The sequence below is a fragment of the Tympanuchus pallidicinctus genome, unplaced genomic scaffold (genome assembly GCF_026119805.1).
Source record: "Tympanuchus pallidicinctus isolate F22 unplaced genomic scaffold, pur_lepc_1.0 scaffold26, whole genome shotgun sequence".
NCBI lineage: Eukaryota > Metazoa > Chordata > Aves > Galliformes > Phasianidae > Tympanuchus > Tympanuchus pallidicinctus.
This window is the reverse complement of record NW_026294743.1, coordinates 12,933,900-12,949,817: the sequence shown is the minus strand read 5'-3', so window position 1 is coordinate 12,949,817 and position 15,918 is coordinate 12,933,900. Positions and strand designations below refer to the sequence as shown.

Below are 15,918 nucleotides of genomic sequence, written 5' to 3'. Positions count from 1 at the left end.
CTAAGAGCAGGGTTTGCTATAAGATCAAGAGCTCCCATCTAGAGGATGTGCAAGAAAAAGCTTCCAATCTAGGCAGGCATTTAAAAGAAAAAAAAAAGAAATCTATTATAAGGTAAGTCATAGCATTCTATGCATATATAATATATGAAAGTAGAATAATATATGCATATGTCAATGAAAAAAGCACTAAAAATGCAGGTTACATTGTTTCAGTTTTAATTACATCTCTAAAAGTAGCACCATATCCTTAAAGCCTCTGGAAAAATATAAAGAAAATCCTAAGTTGTTTAGCTGTAATTGGCATTGATGATTTCCTGAGCTTCCTGACTCAAAAGCCTGTTAGCAGCTCACAGCAGCTGGATTATGAATTAAAAGGATATGAGCTTGATAAATCAATGCCTTTTTAGGCTCCTCGGAATAAACTGGGATTTTAAGCCGAGAATAAATGGCTGAAGGAAACTGTTGACAGCCTTTCCACTTTTTAAACTACAGTGAAAACACAAAGTAAAAACTGAATCTTGTTCTCTCCTGTTGCATTCAATATGATTTATTTCCTGAATGATTAAATATTCAAAAGGTAACGTGATATAAAAATCCTCAGCCTTCCAAGTAAACCTCCAGTTAGTCACTAGGTCAGATCAGAAGTGGTCGAAGATTTCATCAGTTGATGTGTGCTTTGTTCCAACACTGGAGCCAGGTTATAAACTTTCACAGAAAACCACCCTAAATTCCAGTATTTTCTGTCAATAAATGCAATTAAATTAAAAACTGAGCTGTGACAGAGAGGAACCATCTCTGATCTTTCCAGGTCTTCTGGTGAGCACTGGCAGACCTACTGTGTGACAACAGGAGGCCCCCTCTGTGCTTCTTGTGCTTCACGTTGCAGAAGGAAGAAGTCGGTCTCAAGCCTGTTAGGGCAGTGTTTTGTAACTGCCGAAACAGCCAAGCCTCTTTAATTGTTGCTGTCATGGATATGCAGAGGATGTGCTGCCACTTCAGGATTTGCTTAAAACGTTTACCTAAAAAGAGATGACGAAGAACTGTGCAGCTGCATAGAAGCAGCAGGCCTCAATACTAAAGGAAATGATTCTCCATGCCCAGCGGTCCTTCCCCAATTGCCTTCTATTTCTGATATTCACCCCTTTGTCCACCAACCCTCTGCAGTGTCACTTTTTGCCACGATGCCGTGCTGCTCCTTCCCTTACATCAGTCCCTTGCATTAGCAAAGCCGGCCCATTTTTGTGATTTTCTTAAAGGTGTGCCTTTGTTGCACTGAGGGGCAGAAAGTTCTGCAGGTCATGAGAGGGGGGGAAAAAAAAAGCCACAACAAATGAAGAGATTTGATACACTTTGTTATAAACATTTCACATCACTGCACTCAGCAATACCGGCTTAAAATTGATTTAGTTCAACTAACTTCAGTAAGACTGTTGCTATGTTTGTCTGGGAAGCAGAACATGCTTTGGGATCAATTTTCATTAAAAAAAAAAAATTGATAAAAAGTACTCAAAAATAAAAATAATAAGGAATGATCTTAAACCACCAATGTATCTTTTCTTCCAGCAATTTCTGTGGCAGAAAGCTGAGCAAGTGCAAACGGTACCTTTCAAGATAGCAGACTCTTCAGGCATGGGGATGCCTCATTAGGAAGATCCTTCTAAGCGGGCAGTGTGGCTATTTGATCAAATGGCACTGGAAAGAAAATAGACCAACTGATTGAAATTCCTTCTAGGCAGCTTTCTGTAATTAGATTTACAATCATATTATCTCTATGTTTTCTACGGAGACCTCTGTCTAAACTTCAAAGGATGTCTGTTTCCTTTTAAACAGTTCCACTATCTACATATCAAACCTGTCAGAGTGCAGAAATACTACGTGCCCTCTTCCTGTTCCAGCCCACAGCAAAATTTACTTTGACAAAAAAAGGCATATGCCTCTGCTAAGACATTACAACTGCAGTAGTAGTCCGCTCCAGGAATATATGGCTGGGACTTGCTAGCATTCCCATGAAACAAGTTAAAAAACATAATGGACTTCAGTGTTACCGCTACCGAAAATAACCTATGAGGAAAAGAAAAGCAACTGTCTGATGCAGTGCTGTAAAATATGCAAGAAAAAGGCCTCTTTCACATTTTCAAATTTAGCCAGAGAAATAAACAGCACAAACTTGGCAGGACTGCCTTCATTCCTCATCCATCAGACTTGTGACAGTTTCAAGAAGACATTCATGAGGAAACTAACACAGCGTCTCCTTGACACTAAGTGGAATTTGATAAAGCTTCAGAGTAGACAGCATATTGTTTGCAATTGTAAGTAAGTATTTGTCTAACTGGAATTTATGCCAAATACTTAGAACTCTTGTAAAATAACCCACCAGAGAACTAGCCTTTATCAGGTTCATAAGTTAAAAAGGTATGTAGTAAGGTACCAATTAAATGAAGCAGTAAAGCAATATGTACTCTGATAAATAACATCCTTCTGAACCTGGTCCCTTTTTGCTATGCTTTACTACATCTTCATTAAAAAAAAAAAAAAAAAGTGAATCAAAACTTGACATTAATTTAGATGAATGGCATTTCTCTATGGAGGGAAAGCGTTGTTATAACTGAGAGAAATAACACTTTGTTGGGAGCAGCTGTCACTGCTAGAAATGGCTATTAGCATGTTAATCAGCCTTCTTCTATCACAGCTTTCCAAATGATATATGAGCTGCGTCTCTGAATGCACAATGCAGTCCAGTCCTACGTGAGAGAAAGGGGAAGACATAAAAACAAGGTAGAATCTGCTGCAGGAAGCGCCTGTGTGGAGGAGGAATAGAGAAGTCTTGTCCCCTCCAACTACTCCAACTTACTTAACACAACTGCATGTTGCATAAATAATCAAAATTAACTAACTTTTAAATGACTGACTGAGGGGTTGGTTTGGTGAGGATTCTTCTGCTTCCACTACAGGCAAAGCAGTGTTTCAGAGAATGCAGTCTGGGTTCAATAAATGGCTTTGTTTTAGTCATGAGATGCTTTCACGGGTGCAATCTCTGTTTGTAAGACCTGAGGCTATGAGGTACACCGCTGAATACTGCATTCCCTGTAAACGTTGCCTTATTATTGGAGAAAAAAAACCACAACAACAAAAAGCACATGAAAACATTCAGCTCAAACTTTATCACATTTGATAATCTGTGGCAAAATCTGAGACAAATACAGGTTAGAAACAGTTGTTCTCAGTAAAAAATACACCAAACAATTGCCAGAGAGAAATAAACAAACAGCAAACACCTGTGGAGAAGAGGAAAATGAGAGCTGTACTACCCAATTAGCACCTGTGGATCTTAATTTCTTTTAAATAGGGCTAGAGGTCAGCAAGAAAATCTAGTGAATCTTTAGTTCCTATGCCTGACTTTGATGTTTAACAAGAAATAACAAAGCAAACCTCGTTTTGGATATTTTATTTCTGTCACGTCATAAAGAGAAAAACCTGACAGCAAAGTTGTGTGTTTCCTTGAAAGCTGCTGACAGTAATTACTGCAATGAGTTAAAATTTCCAGCTGGGTAGCTGTTCAAGAGCCAGCAGTAATCTGCCCATAGGATGTCACATAGGTGAAACACAGAGAAAAGGAGTGAGAGGTTTTTCATTAGAGGCTGCTGTCTGCGTTCTGTCAGCTCTCTCCACAAGCAGTAGCAACTGAGCACATAGGGTTTTCTACTAGAAAGCGAGCAGGCTCCAAGGCAACAAGGACACGGAGCTGCAGCCAAACACCCAAAACTTCATTTACTGTAAGGCACTCCCAAAACTCGTTCCTATTAGAGATTTCACAGCTGAATTAGAAACCGTAAAAAACAACAATAAGCCATCAGATAACCTGAAAGGAAAAGAGTACCTTAATCTTGAAGGTAATAGCAATTCTGGCCATTCACACTATTACCTCGAGACATCATTTGTAAAACAATTAGTGTGTCAAGCCATTATTGATTAAAAAAGACAGTAAAGCTTCCTCTTTGAAAATAAAAACCAAGCAAGCTGAAATAGCGAGTATCTGACACGCTGTGCTGAAATACAGATTTCTGGTGGTACATCTTTAAAAATACACGTCTAAAAGCTCAGGAGCATATTTGTAGTTTTTCGGGATTCTCTAGCTGACGAAGAACACTTCTGCCTTTACAGCTTAAGGAAGATGTACATGAGGAGAAGTCTTCAATGAGTGCATTTTGGCTGTGAGCGTCTTCCATTTGCTCAGACCCCAAGGCACTTGGATGGCAGCTCAGGAGCTGGGATGGGAGCGTGCGGAAGACAGGGGGAACCTCTGACGGCGGCAGCCGCTCCGCTGCCTCAGGCCGGGCTGCAGAGGGAGCCGCAGGGGCAGCCGCGCGCTGACAGCCCTCCCTCAGCCAACGCCCGCCCGTTTTAAAAGCGCTCGCCCGCCGTGCCCCGCTGTGAGCCCGGCGCTGATTGGCTCCTGCCTCCCGGCAGTTACACCTGCCGCCCAGCTCCGCTAGGCCGCGGGCTCGGGCCGGGCGGCGCCGTGCTGCGCCGAGCGGTGGGGTGAGGGAAAAAGAAGAAAAAAAGAAGTAAATATAGCGTAGAGTCTTGTGAAAACCTCTTGCCGATTTCTAAAGGCTGACTGTAGCCTGAGGCGCGGGAGGGTTTCAGAGGGAGATGTAGGGCTTCTAAGTGCCGCGGGGCTGGGTGCTGGCTTCAGCGGGAGGCCGGAAGGCGGGGGACAGCGTTGTGTGCGGTGTGCGGCGTTGTTGTGGCGATGCTTGGGGCCGGCAGCGCTGGGAAGCCACGTAGGCGGGTGTGAAGTAGGCTGTGCAGAGAGCGGTGTGTATTTGTGCGATGGGGCCAGAAGGAAAGGCTCAGTGAGGGGCAGAAAGAGCAGCAAGCTGAAGAGGAGCAAGCGGCTGTGCTTCAGGCTGAAGAAAGTGGATGGGATTGTAACTGCCAGGGAGGTGGGGAGTTCCTCAGGATTTTGCTTAGTGAAGCAAAATTCACCTTCAACTTATTGTTGATAAAGCAAGTTTAAAATATAAGGGATGTTATGAAAAAAAAAAAAGGAGTTATAGATGATGTCTATGTAGGTGTCTCATGTTTTGTTTTGTTTTGTTTTTTTAATTATTTTTTTGGAGAATAAAGAGCATATGCTTGGATGTGGGCAAGGGATTGAAGTGTTGAAGATTGCCTGTCTAAGTCTTGCAGACCTCAAGGCAGAAAATTTGGGAATAGAAAACAGGGCAAGGAGAGAAAGAAAGGCCTTGAAAAGGAATCTGACTTTAAAGTTATTTTTTTTTAATTGACTAGAAAAGTTCGTAAATTACTGTATAGGCTTCTCGGTCTGATTTGTTCCCCGTGACCTAGATGACAGTAACCAAAGGAGATCTTCACATGCCATCAAATAGTGGACATAGTAGTAACAACTCTATTGGTAAAGCTCCTTAGCTTTCACGGAATCACAGAATCGTAGGGGTTGGAAGGGGCCTCCAGAGATCTTCGAGTCCAACATGATGAAAGTGGATAAGAGCATGAAAATGAGGAACTCAGAAGTGGAATAATCCCAGTCCCTTAGTTTTGACAGACAGTTCCACCAAGTTTTATTAAATACTGATTTCATGTAAATTATTTTTGTCACTAAGTTCTTTGAATTCTTTAAATTGATTAACATAATGCATTTCGGAAGTTTTCTTTGGACTTATACCCAGTTTTAAAATCGCTGGTGCTTCTGTAAAATATAGTGATAAGGGAGTGGATTTTGTCACTGCAGATGGCATTTAGGTCATTTACAACTGAGACAAGCTTTATGAAGTAATCCACTACTGTACTTGAAGAGACAGCATATTTATAAAATAGCTGTGATGTGACTTGTATAAAATTAAAACTTTAGTATGGAATATATAGTTGCTGGTTAAAGTTCACTGCTATGTTTTGAAATCAAGTACATAGATGATACCAGTTGCACATAGGATTGCAGCTTTATGCTGCTCACTGAAGTCACAGGAAATAGCCAACTATGGTGTGTGTTTCTTTGCCCCTGTGGTTTCTGTATGTAAACAGCAGCTTTTAAGTATCTGAGTTGAAATGTCCATAATGTTCTATTGAAGCTATTGCAGACATGAATGAGGAGAGTTCAGCTGCAACAAGTGAATCTGGCAAAATGAGAGGTGGTAATCAGGCTGCTGCCTTACTGGCCCTACTAGACAAGACTGGGTACACCATGATTCAAGAAAATGGGCAAAGAAAATTTGATGGGCCTCCACCAGGTAAGCATTTCTTTGAGGTAATAAAATTGAAGTATGTTTTCTGTAAGGATAGCTATGCTGTATTTCTGTGTATGTCAGGAATGTACTTTCTGGTCCACTACTTCTCTGTTGAACCTGATGACTTTTTTATTTTGATCTTGAGAACTCTGGAAGGTGGGTTTATCTACTTCTACCCTTAACTACAGGAAATAGCCAACTATGGTGCGTGTTTCTGTGCCCCTGTGGCTCCTGTATGTAAACAGCAGCTTTTAAGTATCTGAGTTGAAATGTCCATAATGTTCTATTGAAGCTATTGCAGACATGAATGAGGAGAGTTCAGCTGCAACAAGTGAATCTGGCAAAATGAGAGGTGGTAATCAGGCTGCTGCCTTACTGGCCCTACTAGACAAGACTGGGTACACCATGATTCAAGAAAATGGGCAAAGAAAATTTGGTGGGCCTCCACCAGGTAAGCATTTTTTTGAGGTAATAAAATTGAAGTATGTTTTCTGTAAGGATAGCTATGCTGTATTTCTGTGTATGTCAGGAATGTGCTTTCTGGTCCACTACTTCTCTGTTGAACCTGATGGCTTTTTTATTTTTGATCTTGAGAACTCTGGAAGGTGGGTTTATCTACTTCTACCCTTAACTTATTAAAATAGTTATAATCTTTCATGCTGAATTTGGGCTTTATTTCTAGTTTAGGATGGCATTATTGAACATGTCTATCAGTGCGTATGGCAGAGATGTAAATGAAGGACCATACACATATGTTCAGGCATATCCTTGAGGACCAGAAGGGCCAGAAGCACTGATCTGTTCTGTGGAACTTTGTATTATTACTTTTTTTCCTGGAGAATATGGCTCCAACCTGTGAAAACTGATCTCTTTTTAAGAGGAAAAATGCTCATGGTTTTTGGCCACTGAAAAAAAAAGATTGTCCCATATTGTACCTTCGTAGGGTGTCTTTTTATAGTGGATGAACGGAGAAGGTGGAACCAAAATGTTCAGACCTTTTGAATGGCATTGGGGGGAAAAAATACAGGCACTGGGGACTCTGACTAAAACTTCCTAAAAAATGGGCAAGAAGTGCAGGTAAATGTTTGTAACTCCCAATGTTACAAGTAGAAAATACAGCAAGTTCTCTCTCTAGCAATTACATTTGATGTATGAATATGTATCAGGCAGTTTTGAGAAGTAAAAAATGATTTAAATGCGGACTCTTGCAACTGACTTGTTGCTATTTAAAACACTGTTTTAAGTAATGCTGGTTGCAGTGGCTTGTCATACAAGTTCAAGGGAAAGAAGCAGATGAATGTTAAAGATTCTGTTAGCACAATTAGTATTTAAGCTTTCAAAATCTAAAAAGATACAAATACAGCAGTTAAAAACCAACAACTGATAGCCAAAGTGTGTTGTGTGATGGTGTGACTGTGATACTTGTCCTAAGATTTTTTTGCTGAACTTTTTAAGGTTGGAAAGGTCCTCCACCACCTCGTGGGTGTGAAGTTTTTGTGGGTAAGATCCCTCGTAACATTTATGAAGATGAATTGGTCCCTCTTTTCGAGAGAGCTGGAAAGATCTATGAGCTCAGGCTGATGATGGAATTCAGTGGTGAGAATCGAGGCTTTGCTTTTGTGATGTACACCACTAAAGAGGATGCCCAGCTAGCCATCAAGATTCTTAATAATTATGAAATTCGTCCAGGGAGATTTATTGGTGTCTGCATAAGCTTGGACAACTGCAGACTATTTATCGGAGCAATTCCAAGAGAAAAGAAGAAAGAAGAAATACTAAAAGAAATGAAAAGAATTACAGAAGGAGTGGTGGATGTCATTGTTTGTCCAGATGCCACAGACAGAACTAAAAATCGTGGATTTGCTTTTGTAGAATATGAGTCCCACAGAGCAGCTGCAATGGCTAGAAGGAGGCTACTCCCAGGTAAATCTGTGTTCAAGAAAAGTTTTGGAGGACGGTGTTTTTGGGGGAGTAGAGGTGAAGGGGTGTGAGCCCCTTTTTAGAAAACCATTTTAAGCGTATCGTTTTGGAAGGGGCTTATTTGTGGAATGGAAAGTAGAAGGGATTGAAAGTATTGAAAGAGGAGGGAATAGGTAAAGGTGAAGTTAAAAAGGAAACTGGGCAGCGTGACTCCCGTCCACACAAGGGGTTGTAAGGTTGCATTTTGCCACTTACTTCGTTCATTGTTTCGGCTAGTAGTCTCTGACACATTTTGCTTAAGTACAAGCAGACAACAAACGCTGCTGTTCCACGTGTTACACATCATATTTGTTTGCTTTTTCTAAAGCTAGTGTATAAGAATGATTGTTGTTTTCATCTTTTTTTACTGATGTTGTCCTTCTTTGCTGTAGGAACGTTCCAGCTCTGGGGTCGTGCAGTTCAAGTCGATTGGGCATGCCCAGAGAAAGAAGTTGATGCAGAAACAATGCGGAGAGTTAAAGTATTGTATGTAAGAAACTTAATGATTTCTACTACGGAGGACACAATTAAAGCTGAATTCAACAAGTTCAAGCCACGAGTAGTTGAACGTGTAAAGAAGTTGAGAGACTATGCGTTTGTGCATTTCTACAACCGAGAGGATGCAGTTGCTGCCATGTCTGTGATGAATGGAAAGTGCATTGATGGAGCCAGCATCGAAGTAACTCTGGCAAAGCCAGTTAACAAAGAAAGTACTTGGAAGCAACACCTTAATGGTCATGTAAGCCCCTGTTCTGAGAATCTCATGGAAATTCCTAGCAGAGAAGACAGTCACCAAAAATCCGTAGAGAAACCTGCAAGTCTTTCTCTCAGCCTTAATGGTCAGCACAGTCCGAGCTCTCCTGAACTTGAATGGTATCCATACCCATTTCTTCCAGGAGTAAAGCTTATTCCAATTAGCATGTATTCTCTAAAATCCAGTTACTTCAGTTCTGCTGTGATGCGTCTGGATTACTTTTGCTACAAAAATAACTGGTTGCCACCAGAATACTACTTGTACTCAACCACAAGTCAGGATGGGAAAATCCATTTGGTGTGCAAGGTGCTTCTTCCGAGTATTGCAGATGGTTCGCAGAGCTGCTTCATGTCACACAAACTCTGTACCACACTGGAAGATGCGAGGGAATTGGCAGCGCAGATGGCACTTCTGCATCTAGGTAAGCATAAGTGCTTTTGAGTAGTTCCTAAGAACCAAAGCTAGGAGAGTTTATTTAACATTGTTCTCTGCATCTATTTTTGGATATCTTCGCTCACATTTGTTATCTTAAAGTCAATGTGCCTACTATAAGAAGATATTTTTGATATTATAAGTTCCTGTGATAAAAGCTTTTCATAACTGAGAAAGCGGTCACTAAATTGCTGACAGTACGTTACTGCTGCTGCTCCGTAGAAATGAATAAGGTAAGATGTTCCATTTGACATCTAGTTCCTGCTCGGTATTTTTCAGTTCTTCTGTAATACTGAAGCATCCAAAACACAGAACTGATTTCTAGGTATTAGTGGTTGTGGTCTTCATTTGATCAAGCTTCATTCTAGAAGAAATCAGAATTTAAGAGCTTAGGTAAACAGATCTTAAGGTTGTTGAAGAGCCATACCTGCTATATTCCTCTCCTCTCCCCTGCTTGTGCTCTCAATTTTTTCCACTCTTCTCTCCTGTTTAGTGGGTTGGAAAAGGTACTGCTGGATAGCAAACTGTTAAGATAGTGTTGATACTCTTTTCTTCCTAATACTATCACTAAGCAATTATTCTGGAATTTTCTTTGTGCTGCAGTGAATTTTTTTTTATGGTGTTTTTTTTTGTTTGTTTGTTTTAAATGCAGTTTGTAGCAGACTTAATTTAGACTTGACTGTGAAACGAAAGCAATCCTTTTCTTAGTGTGTAGAATCCTGTTTCTCATTGTCTTTGATTTTGCATGCCCAAAAGGTCTTAGAAGAGAAGGAATCTCTGAAACCCAAAGCCTAATGCACTGTCTTCACTTCAGCAGCAATCTGTTCAGTTTGCATGAATTGGTCACCTCCAAGAGGCTAATGGTCAACGTGAAGAGAATTATATATTTTTAATAACAAAACATTAAAATTTTATTTATAAAAGCTGCACCAGGTTTTGTGAACATTAGTGCCTGTTTCTTTTTAGAGTTGTACCTTTAATAACCTGTGTAACCCCAAATGCAAGAAGATTTTTAAACTGGAAATAGGGATGAGAGCTTAGCTTGTTCTTTAAACGAGAGCAGTGGCAGCTTCACATTCTGTGCTCAGCCATGCATATCTACCCATCTTGTGGCTTACAGCTACTCTTACAAACTGATTTTTTCCTCCTGTACTCAGAAAGTACAGGAAAGAATTGCAGGAACAACTACAGGAGGCTGTTGGTCTGAGAATGACTATTCACAGCTGTGGGCAAATCTAGAATGAAAACAAGCTTAAAAAAATTAGAAGTATGTATTGAACTCTTCTTACTCTGCTGTAAGGTAAAACAGCAGGTTTTTTTTAATCAGCACTGTTACAAGATACCTAAAATCTGGATAGTCTCCCACTAATTACATGAGTGATCTCCTGTACCTAGTGCAAAGCACTGCTTTTAAAAAGGGATTTGTGTTTTGAAGTAACTGTACTTGCTTGTTGCCATATACAGTAGTCCTGAACAGACAGCAGTACAACAACCTTCCACTTGGTGTCACCTGGATATTTTGAAAATGACCCGAGTAAAACACAGACTTCGAGTTTCACTGAAAGATGAACAGAGGAAGAAAGTTTAAAAACAAAAAATCGGGTTTGTTGAAATATGAGGAAATGATGAGTGTAGGTGTGCAGTTGAGAGAAGGGAAGAAGTGGAGCGTGGCCATGTGCTGAAGCTCCAGAAGGGGACACCTCACTGTTCCACGGCGCAGAGAGGAGAAGGGAACAGAACAGAAAGAAAATTGAGACATCTCTCAAAGATGAGATTGTCTTTTGTTGTTTTTGAATCTCACTTCAAATTGGTCTCTTGATGCTGCCTGACGCCTTGGTGCTGTCAGCTTTTAGCAGAAATTTCCCTCAGAAATGGAGCAGTATGTTTTCCAGTATGGAAATGGAGCAGGTCTTTCTAGTATGCTGTCTGTGAAATCGTGCTTCTGTTTGGTTCATGCAATTGCATGGGTATTATTTTATGGGTATATAGATACTGCATTATTTTAAAATAGACCCGCCTGATGGTGTCAATTGTCGTGATGTATACAAGCAAAAAAGGAATTATGTTTTATATACTTAGAATCACTCAGTGTTCCAGCTTCCAAGTTCAGATTTATATTAAGAACTGGAGTTTGATTGCAGTGCTATTTGGACTATTTCCCGGGGCAGCCAGTTCCACGTAAAAGAAATACTGCATTCCTTCCCTGATTTGCAGAAATTTAAGTAATGAATTTCAGTAAGTGTGGATATCTGTCACTGCTGAGGCCTCTTTCATTTTTAAAATGGGGATTACTGTTTTAGTGTCATGGGACTGGACTTAAAAGCTTATAAGGGAGTGCTAAATCAGTGCTTAATGTTAACTTTGCTGCTGGAAGCTTCTAATCTTACTCACCCAGGATTTGTCCTGAAGATCAGATCATTTTTCTGGTCCTGCTGCTTGCAGTCAGGGAATGCAAACTTTTAAATCTGAGCCTGTGGTAGGTAGGAGAACTTGAAGAAAAGGAAAGACGGAACGAGGTTGGACCATGTGTGTATATAAAATAAGCTGAGTGAATTGAGTCAGTCACTTCAAACTAGAAGTGGGTTTAGTGCCCTTTTCTGGTCAGTTGATTGTGTTGAAGACAGTTTACGAAGCACATCTGGCAGAACTTGGTTCTTAGTAGCAGATGTACACCTCAGTCAAAAGGCTTAATATGAAAGGCTGCTGCTCGGACTGTTAGATGTAACAAATTAAACTGTAGTAAAACAAGGATCTAATATACATATTAAAATAGTCTTCATTAATACGTTGCTTTCAGGGAAGGTGAAGCAAAGGGTCACTATTTTAAAGCTTGTTTGTTAAAGATAGGGTCTGAGAAAGTCTTCGGGACCAAAGAACTTTATTTCAGGATAAGCTTGCTAGAAACTTACATAATGAAAGGGAAAAAGAAACTGAAATTAAGCTCTCAATTTATAATTCTGTTTTCTGTGAGGTCCTATCTGATGTTGCTTAAACTGTTGACTGAAAACCTTACTTAAGGATTTCAATTGATCTTGGGGGGCAGAGGAAAGAATGCAGCAGTGGGATGAGGCATCAAATGCTTTGTTACATCCTTAAGTCCATCTTTGAATAGGTAATGCAGTATGCGTGCTGAAATTGTCTCTTTTTCTTCTCCTCCCCCCCTCTTTTTTCCTCTTCTGCAGACAGCTGTACACCTAACTCAGCTTGAATTGCCCTGAAGTTGAGCAGTTGAAAAATTTGGTAGTTGTTACTTTGAATCTTGCCACGAAAGGAAGAATACCACACTGCTGCGTGATTACTGGAAATTCAGATCTCATGTTACCTGCTGAAGGATTTTTCAAAAGGACGTGTTTTAAACTTTGGAAGATGAGTGCAATTCAATGTTAAAAAATTGTTTTACTTAGATTAAATTTGTTTTAAAGGTAATTGCTTAAAAGATTTCATTACCTATAGTAGTTTCTACAACAGTAGCCTCTTTTTAGTGTTGAAACAGTTTAGTATGACTCCTGCCCACTTGTATTATGAATTTCAGTCAGAGTATTTTTTAAGATTGTGTTGCAAGTAATCTTAAGTACACATTTAAAAGCCAGTGCTGCCAGTGCTGCCTTTTCAAGCAAAAGCAACTCCTGATATTTCTGTTAGTGGCTGTAGTATGAAATACCACACAAAGATTTGCTTCTGTAACAGCACACATTTTATAGGAAGAACATTTCCTACAAACGTTTCCTTCTAAAGAGATGTCATTAATTTTGTTTCTTTTACTTTGTTTCAAAAGTGGATCTGTCTCCTTTAAAACTGGGTAAATGCTTTCAGCTCCTGATCAAGACTAAGGATATAATGACACAACCTGTACAAGTGATGTTGTAAGCTTTTTTTTTTAAACTTGGAAAGCTGGTTGGAGGAAAAAAGTAGATAGAAAACAATGCAATTGAGTGCTTTAAGTTGAATAACTTTTCTTAATGCAGTCAAACATTACAGTTGGATGTTTCATCAATATATTGCCTTTTTTGATCTACCTAAATGTTATTTATATTTAATGATAGCTACATAGTTGTTACAAGCGTTGTGAATTTTAATGTTTAATACTGTATTTTACTTCTTCATTTGAATTTGGACATTAAATTCATGCTGTTAGCATTTGGTGTGTGTACTTGAATACTAGAATTTTACATGTAGAACATTTGCAAACTGACTCTGTAGCATTCACTTTGCTTTTTGTAGTTGAAGCTTTGGCCAGAGGCTCCAGTTTGAAGTGCTTTGCTGAACATGAAGTTGAATTTGGTGGCTTACTGTTTCCTATGAAGCTCATGTGGGAGGAAGAAAGAGGAGGCTTGCTTTATTTCATATTTAAATCCCCTGAGACCAAGACAAAGAAAAAATAAAACCAACAGTGTTTGGGTAAAATAACTCAGCATTATGCTGACAGGGATGGGAGAACTAATTTCCAAGTCCTTGTGCCATTCAGCCTGAGTATTGCAGTTTGCAGATTGCTGCAGTGAGCTTTCTTTTGGTCTGCTCTGAGTTCCATGTTTTTATTGCAAGGTTTTCAAATAGGCATCTTTAAAGACACCTCGAAAATACAGGTGCAAGAAGATCTTGATAAAACAGTGTTCTCTCCTTCTTACAGAAGTTTGGGTGTACATGGCGCTATTGGCTAATTAAGGGAGCTCTGTCCCAAATAAAGTGAAGCTGCATGTTCATTTGGGTATTGTCTGTGGCTGGTGGGGGTGAAGGGCTAGCCAGTACTGCAGGAAGCCTCGGGCTGTTTGGATTGTAACTTGCCCCATATTTTGAAGGATTATGGTGCCAAAAAAAAAAAAAAAAAAAAAAAAACCATCAAGTTTGCTGCAAGCCAGGAATTCCCATCATTACTAGTGTGGACAGGTACCTTCACAATTATTTGAAGTATTTCTTGTAAGTTTGACTGTACACAAGCATGACCAAATGCGTCAGTGGAACAAGAACAGGGAAGATGTGAGCTATGCACAGCCTTCAGCCACAAGTCATTGTTTGGTCTTTGTTTTCCAGATCAGAACAAAGTTGTAAGAAAAGCAGCTGAAGCAGCAGCAGCACTTGGTTACTGTCATTCAGCATTTTTTGGAAGTTTAGAGTACATCACTAACAGTCTCCATAATTAGTGTTAAAAACATGAGTATATTTTCCATATTTATAAAAGTCTCACCAGAGACTATTAGCCTTTTGTAAAATCCCATGTATTGCTTCTAAAAGAATTGTGACAAAAAGCAGAGCTGTGCATATTTATACACATAACCATAATAGAAGCAGCCTGCTTTAAGCTTGCTGTAGCAAATAAAGGCCCTGTGGAAGTAGAGGTCATTTAGAACAAAGTTGTGTGCATGTGATTCATACTAAGCTCACTTCATTTAAAAACTTGCCCTATGTAAGAAAGACTGATCCTTAATCTTACTTTTTTCTTCTGTTTGCTTTTAAAAAGCATTATTACAGCCTTGTGGCATTGATGACAGGTGGTTAAGCCAGTGCTGGGCAGCAACTGGGTTGTGGGCAGCCGAAGTCTCCCAACCCTTGTTTGTTTTTTTTTTTGTTAGGATGGGGAAAACTAAGGCCATTTGTCACCAGCAGCCAGTGTACTGTCCAATGATGGGAACTGCTAAACTCATACAACATTATTTCAAATAGAAAATGACATGAAAAAGCAAGGCAGCTGGTGATCATTAGGTTAAAAATCTTGAGGTAAAAGCAGCACTCAAGAAGTCAGTTGTTTTACAGGTATCATTTCTCTCTGATTTGTTTCATACAGCTGCTGTTCATAACAATAATGACCAGGTAAACATCTCCTCAAGCTGTTTGTTCTTCAGCTTAACAGGAGAGGGAAGAAAAACAAATGATGGTTTAGCAGCGGTAGCTGCAAGTGTCCTGCAGTTAGAACCCTAGTAGGCCAAAAGTGCCAAGACAAAATTTAGAGTAGTCATTTAGAGCATCCTTCACCCCTTCCAGTCACTCATGTGCACTGCGTGCACCTGAGCTGCCATGGATTGGCCCTGCCTTCCCACCAGGTGCTCGATCACTGCTTCAGACTGTGACTTGGCATTTCCACTACAGCGTGACCTGCTTACACTGGTATTAATGTAACTAAAACCTATAACATCTGCAGGTGGCAGAGCCTACATCACCTTGTGAAAGGAGCACTCAAGCCATAAAGATGCCAGCAGGGTATCAGGAATGGTGCCTGGCACATATAGTGAGAGCTGGCCTTTTCCAAAACTACATGGCCATACAGGCATAGGCTACTGCAAAACTGCAATGGAGAGCCATTATTTGGCAAAAATTATTCAAGTATATTTCAGTAGCAGCTTAGTTTTTGCTTAAATGGCGTTCCATCCAACTGACACAGCTTTGACCTTCATGCAGAAGGGCTTAATTGTTACTAGTTTTGTCCTTGTCTTGTACAGAGGCTTTTCTGTCTACAAAAATGTAAGCAACACACAGAATAATTGAACAACCACCGACAAAGCAGGCAGAATTTTTAGGACTCTCAAGTGCAAA

General features: G+C 39.9%; 1 protein-coding gene across 3 annotated transcripts; it reads left to right on the top strand.

Moving 5' to 3' along the window:
* Positions 1–4,221: 4,221 nt before the first annotated feature.
* On the top strand, positions 4,222–13,530 carry RBM46 (RNA binding motif protein 46). Of its 3 annotated transcripts, XM_052690367.1 has the most exons (6): positions 4,222–4,565; positions 6,093–6,251; positions 6,541–6,699; positions 7,704–8,171; positions 8,600–9,382; positions 12,576–13,530. In XM_052690367.1, the coding sequence occupies exons 2-6, from the start codon at positions 6,104–6,106 to the stop codon at positions 12,599–12,601; spliced, it is 1,584 nt and encodes a 527-aa protein (XP_052546327.1). In that variant the 5' UTR covers positions 4,222–4,565; positions 6,093–6,103; the 3' UTR covers positions 12,602–13,530. The 3 variants fall into 3 exon arrangements, with proteins under 3 accessions (XP_052546327.1, XP_052546329.1, XP_052546328.1); XM_052690369.1 differs by lacking the exon at positions 6,093–6,251 and having other exon boundaries at positions 4,222–4,539; XM_052690368.1 differs by lacking the exon at positions 6,093–6,251 and having other exon boundaries at positions 4,223–4,565.
* Positions 13,531–15,918: the final 2,388 nt, after the last annotated feature.

Coding starts and splice junctions, on each gene's coding strand:
- RBM46 (XM_052690367.1), top strand. CDS start 6,104: ATGAATGAGGAGAGTTCAGCTGCAACAAGTGAATCTGGCAAAATGAGA. Junction 6,252..6,540: donor ATTTGATGGGCCTCCACCAG/GTAAGCATTTCT, acceptor GTTCTATTGAAG/CTATTGCAGACATGAATGAG. Junction 6,700..7,703: donor ATTTGGTGGGCCTCCACCAG/GTAAGCATTTTT, acceptor GAACTTTTTAAG/GTTGGAAAGGTCCTCCACCA.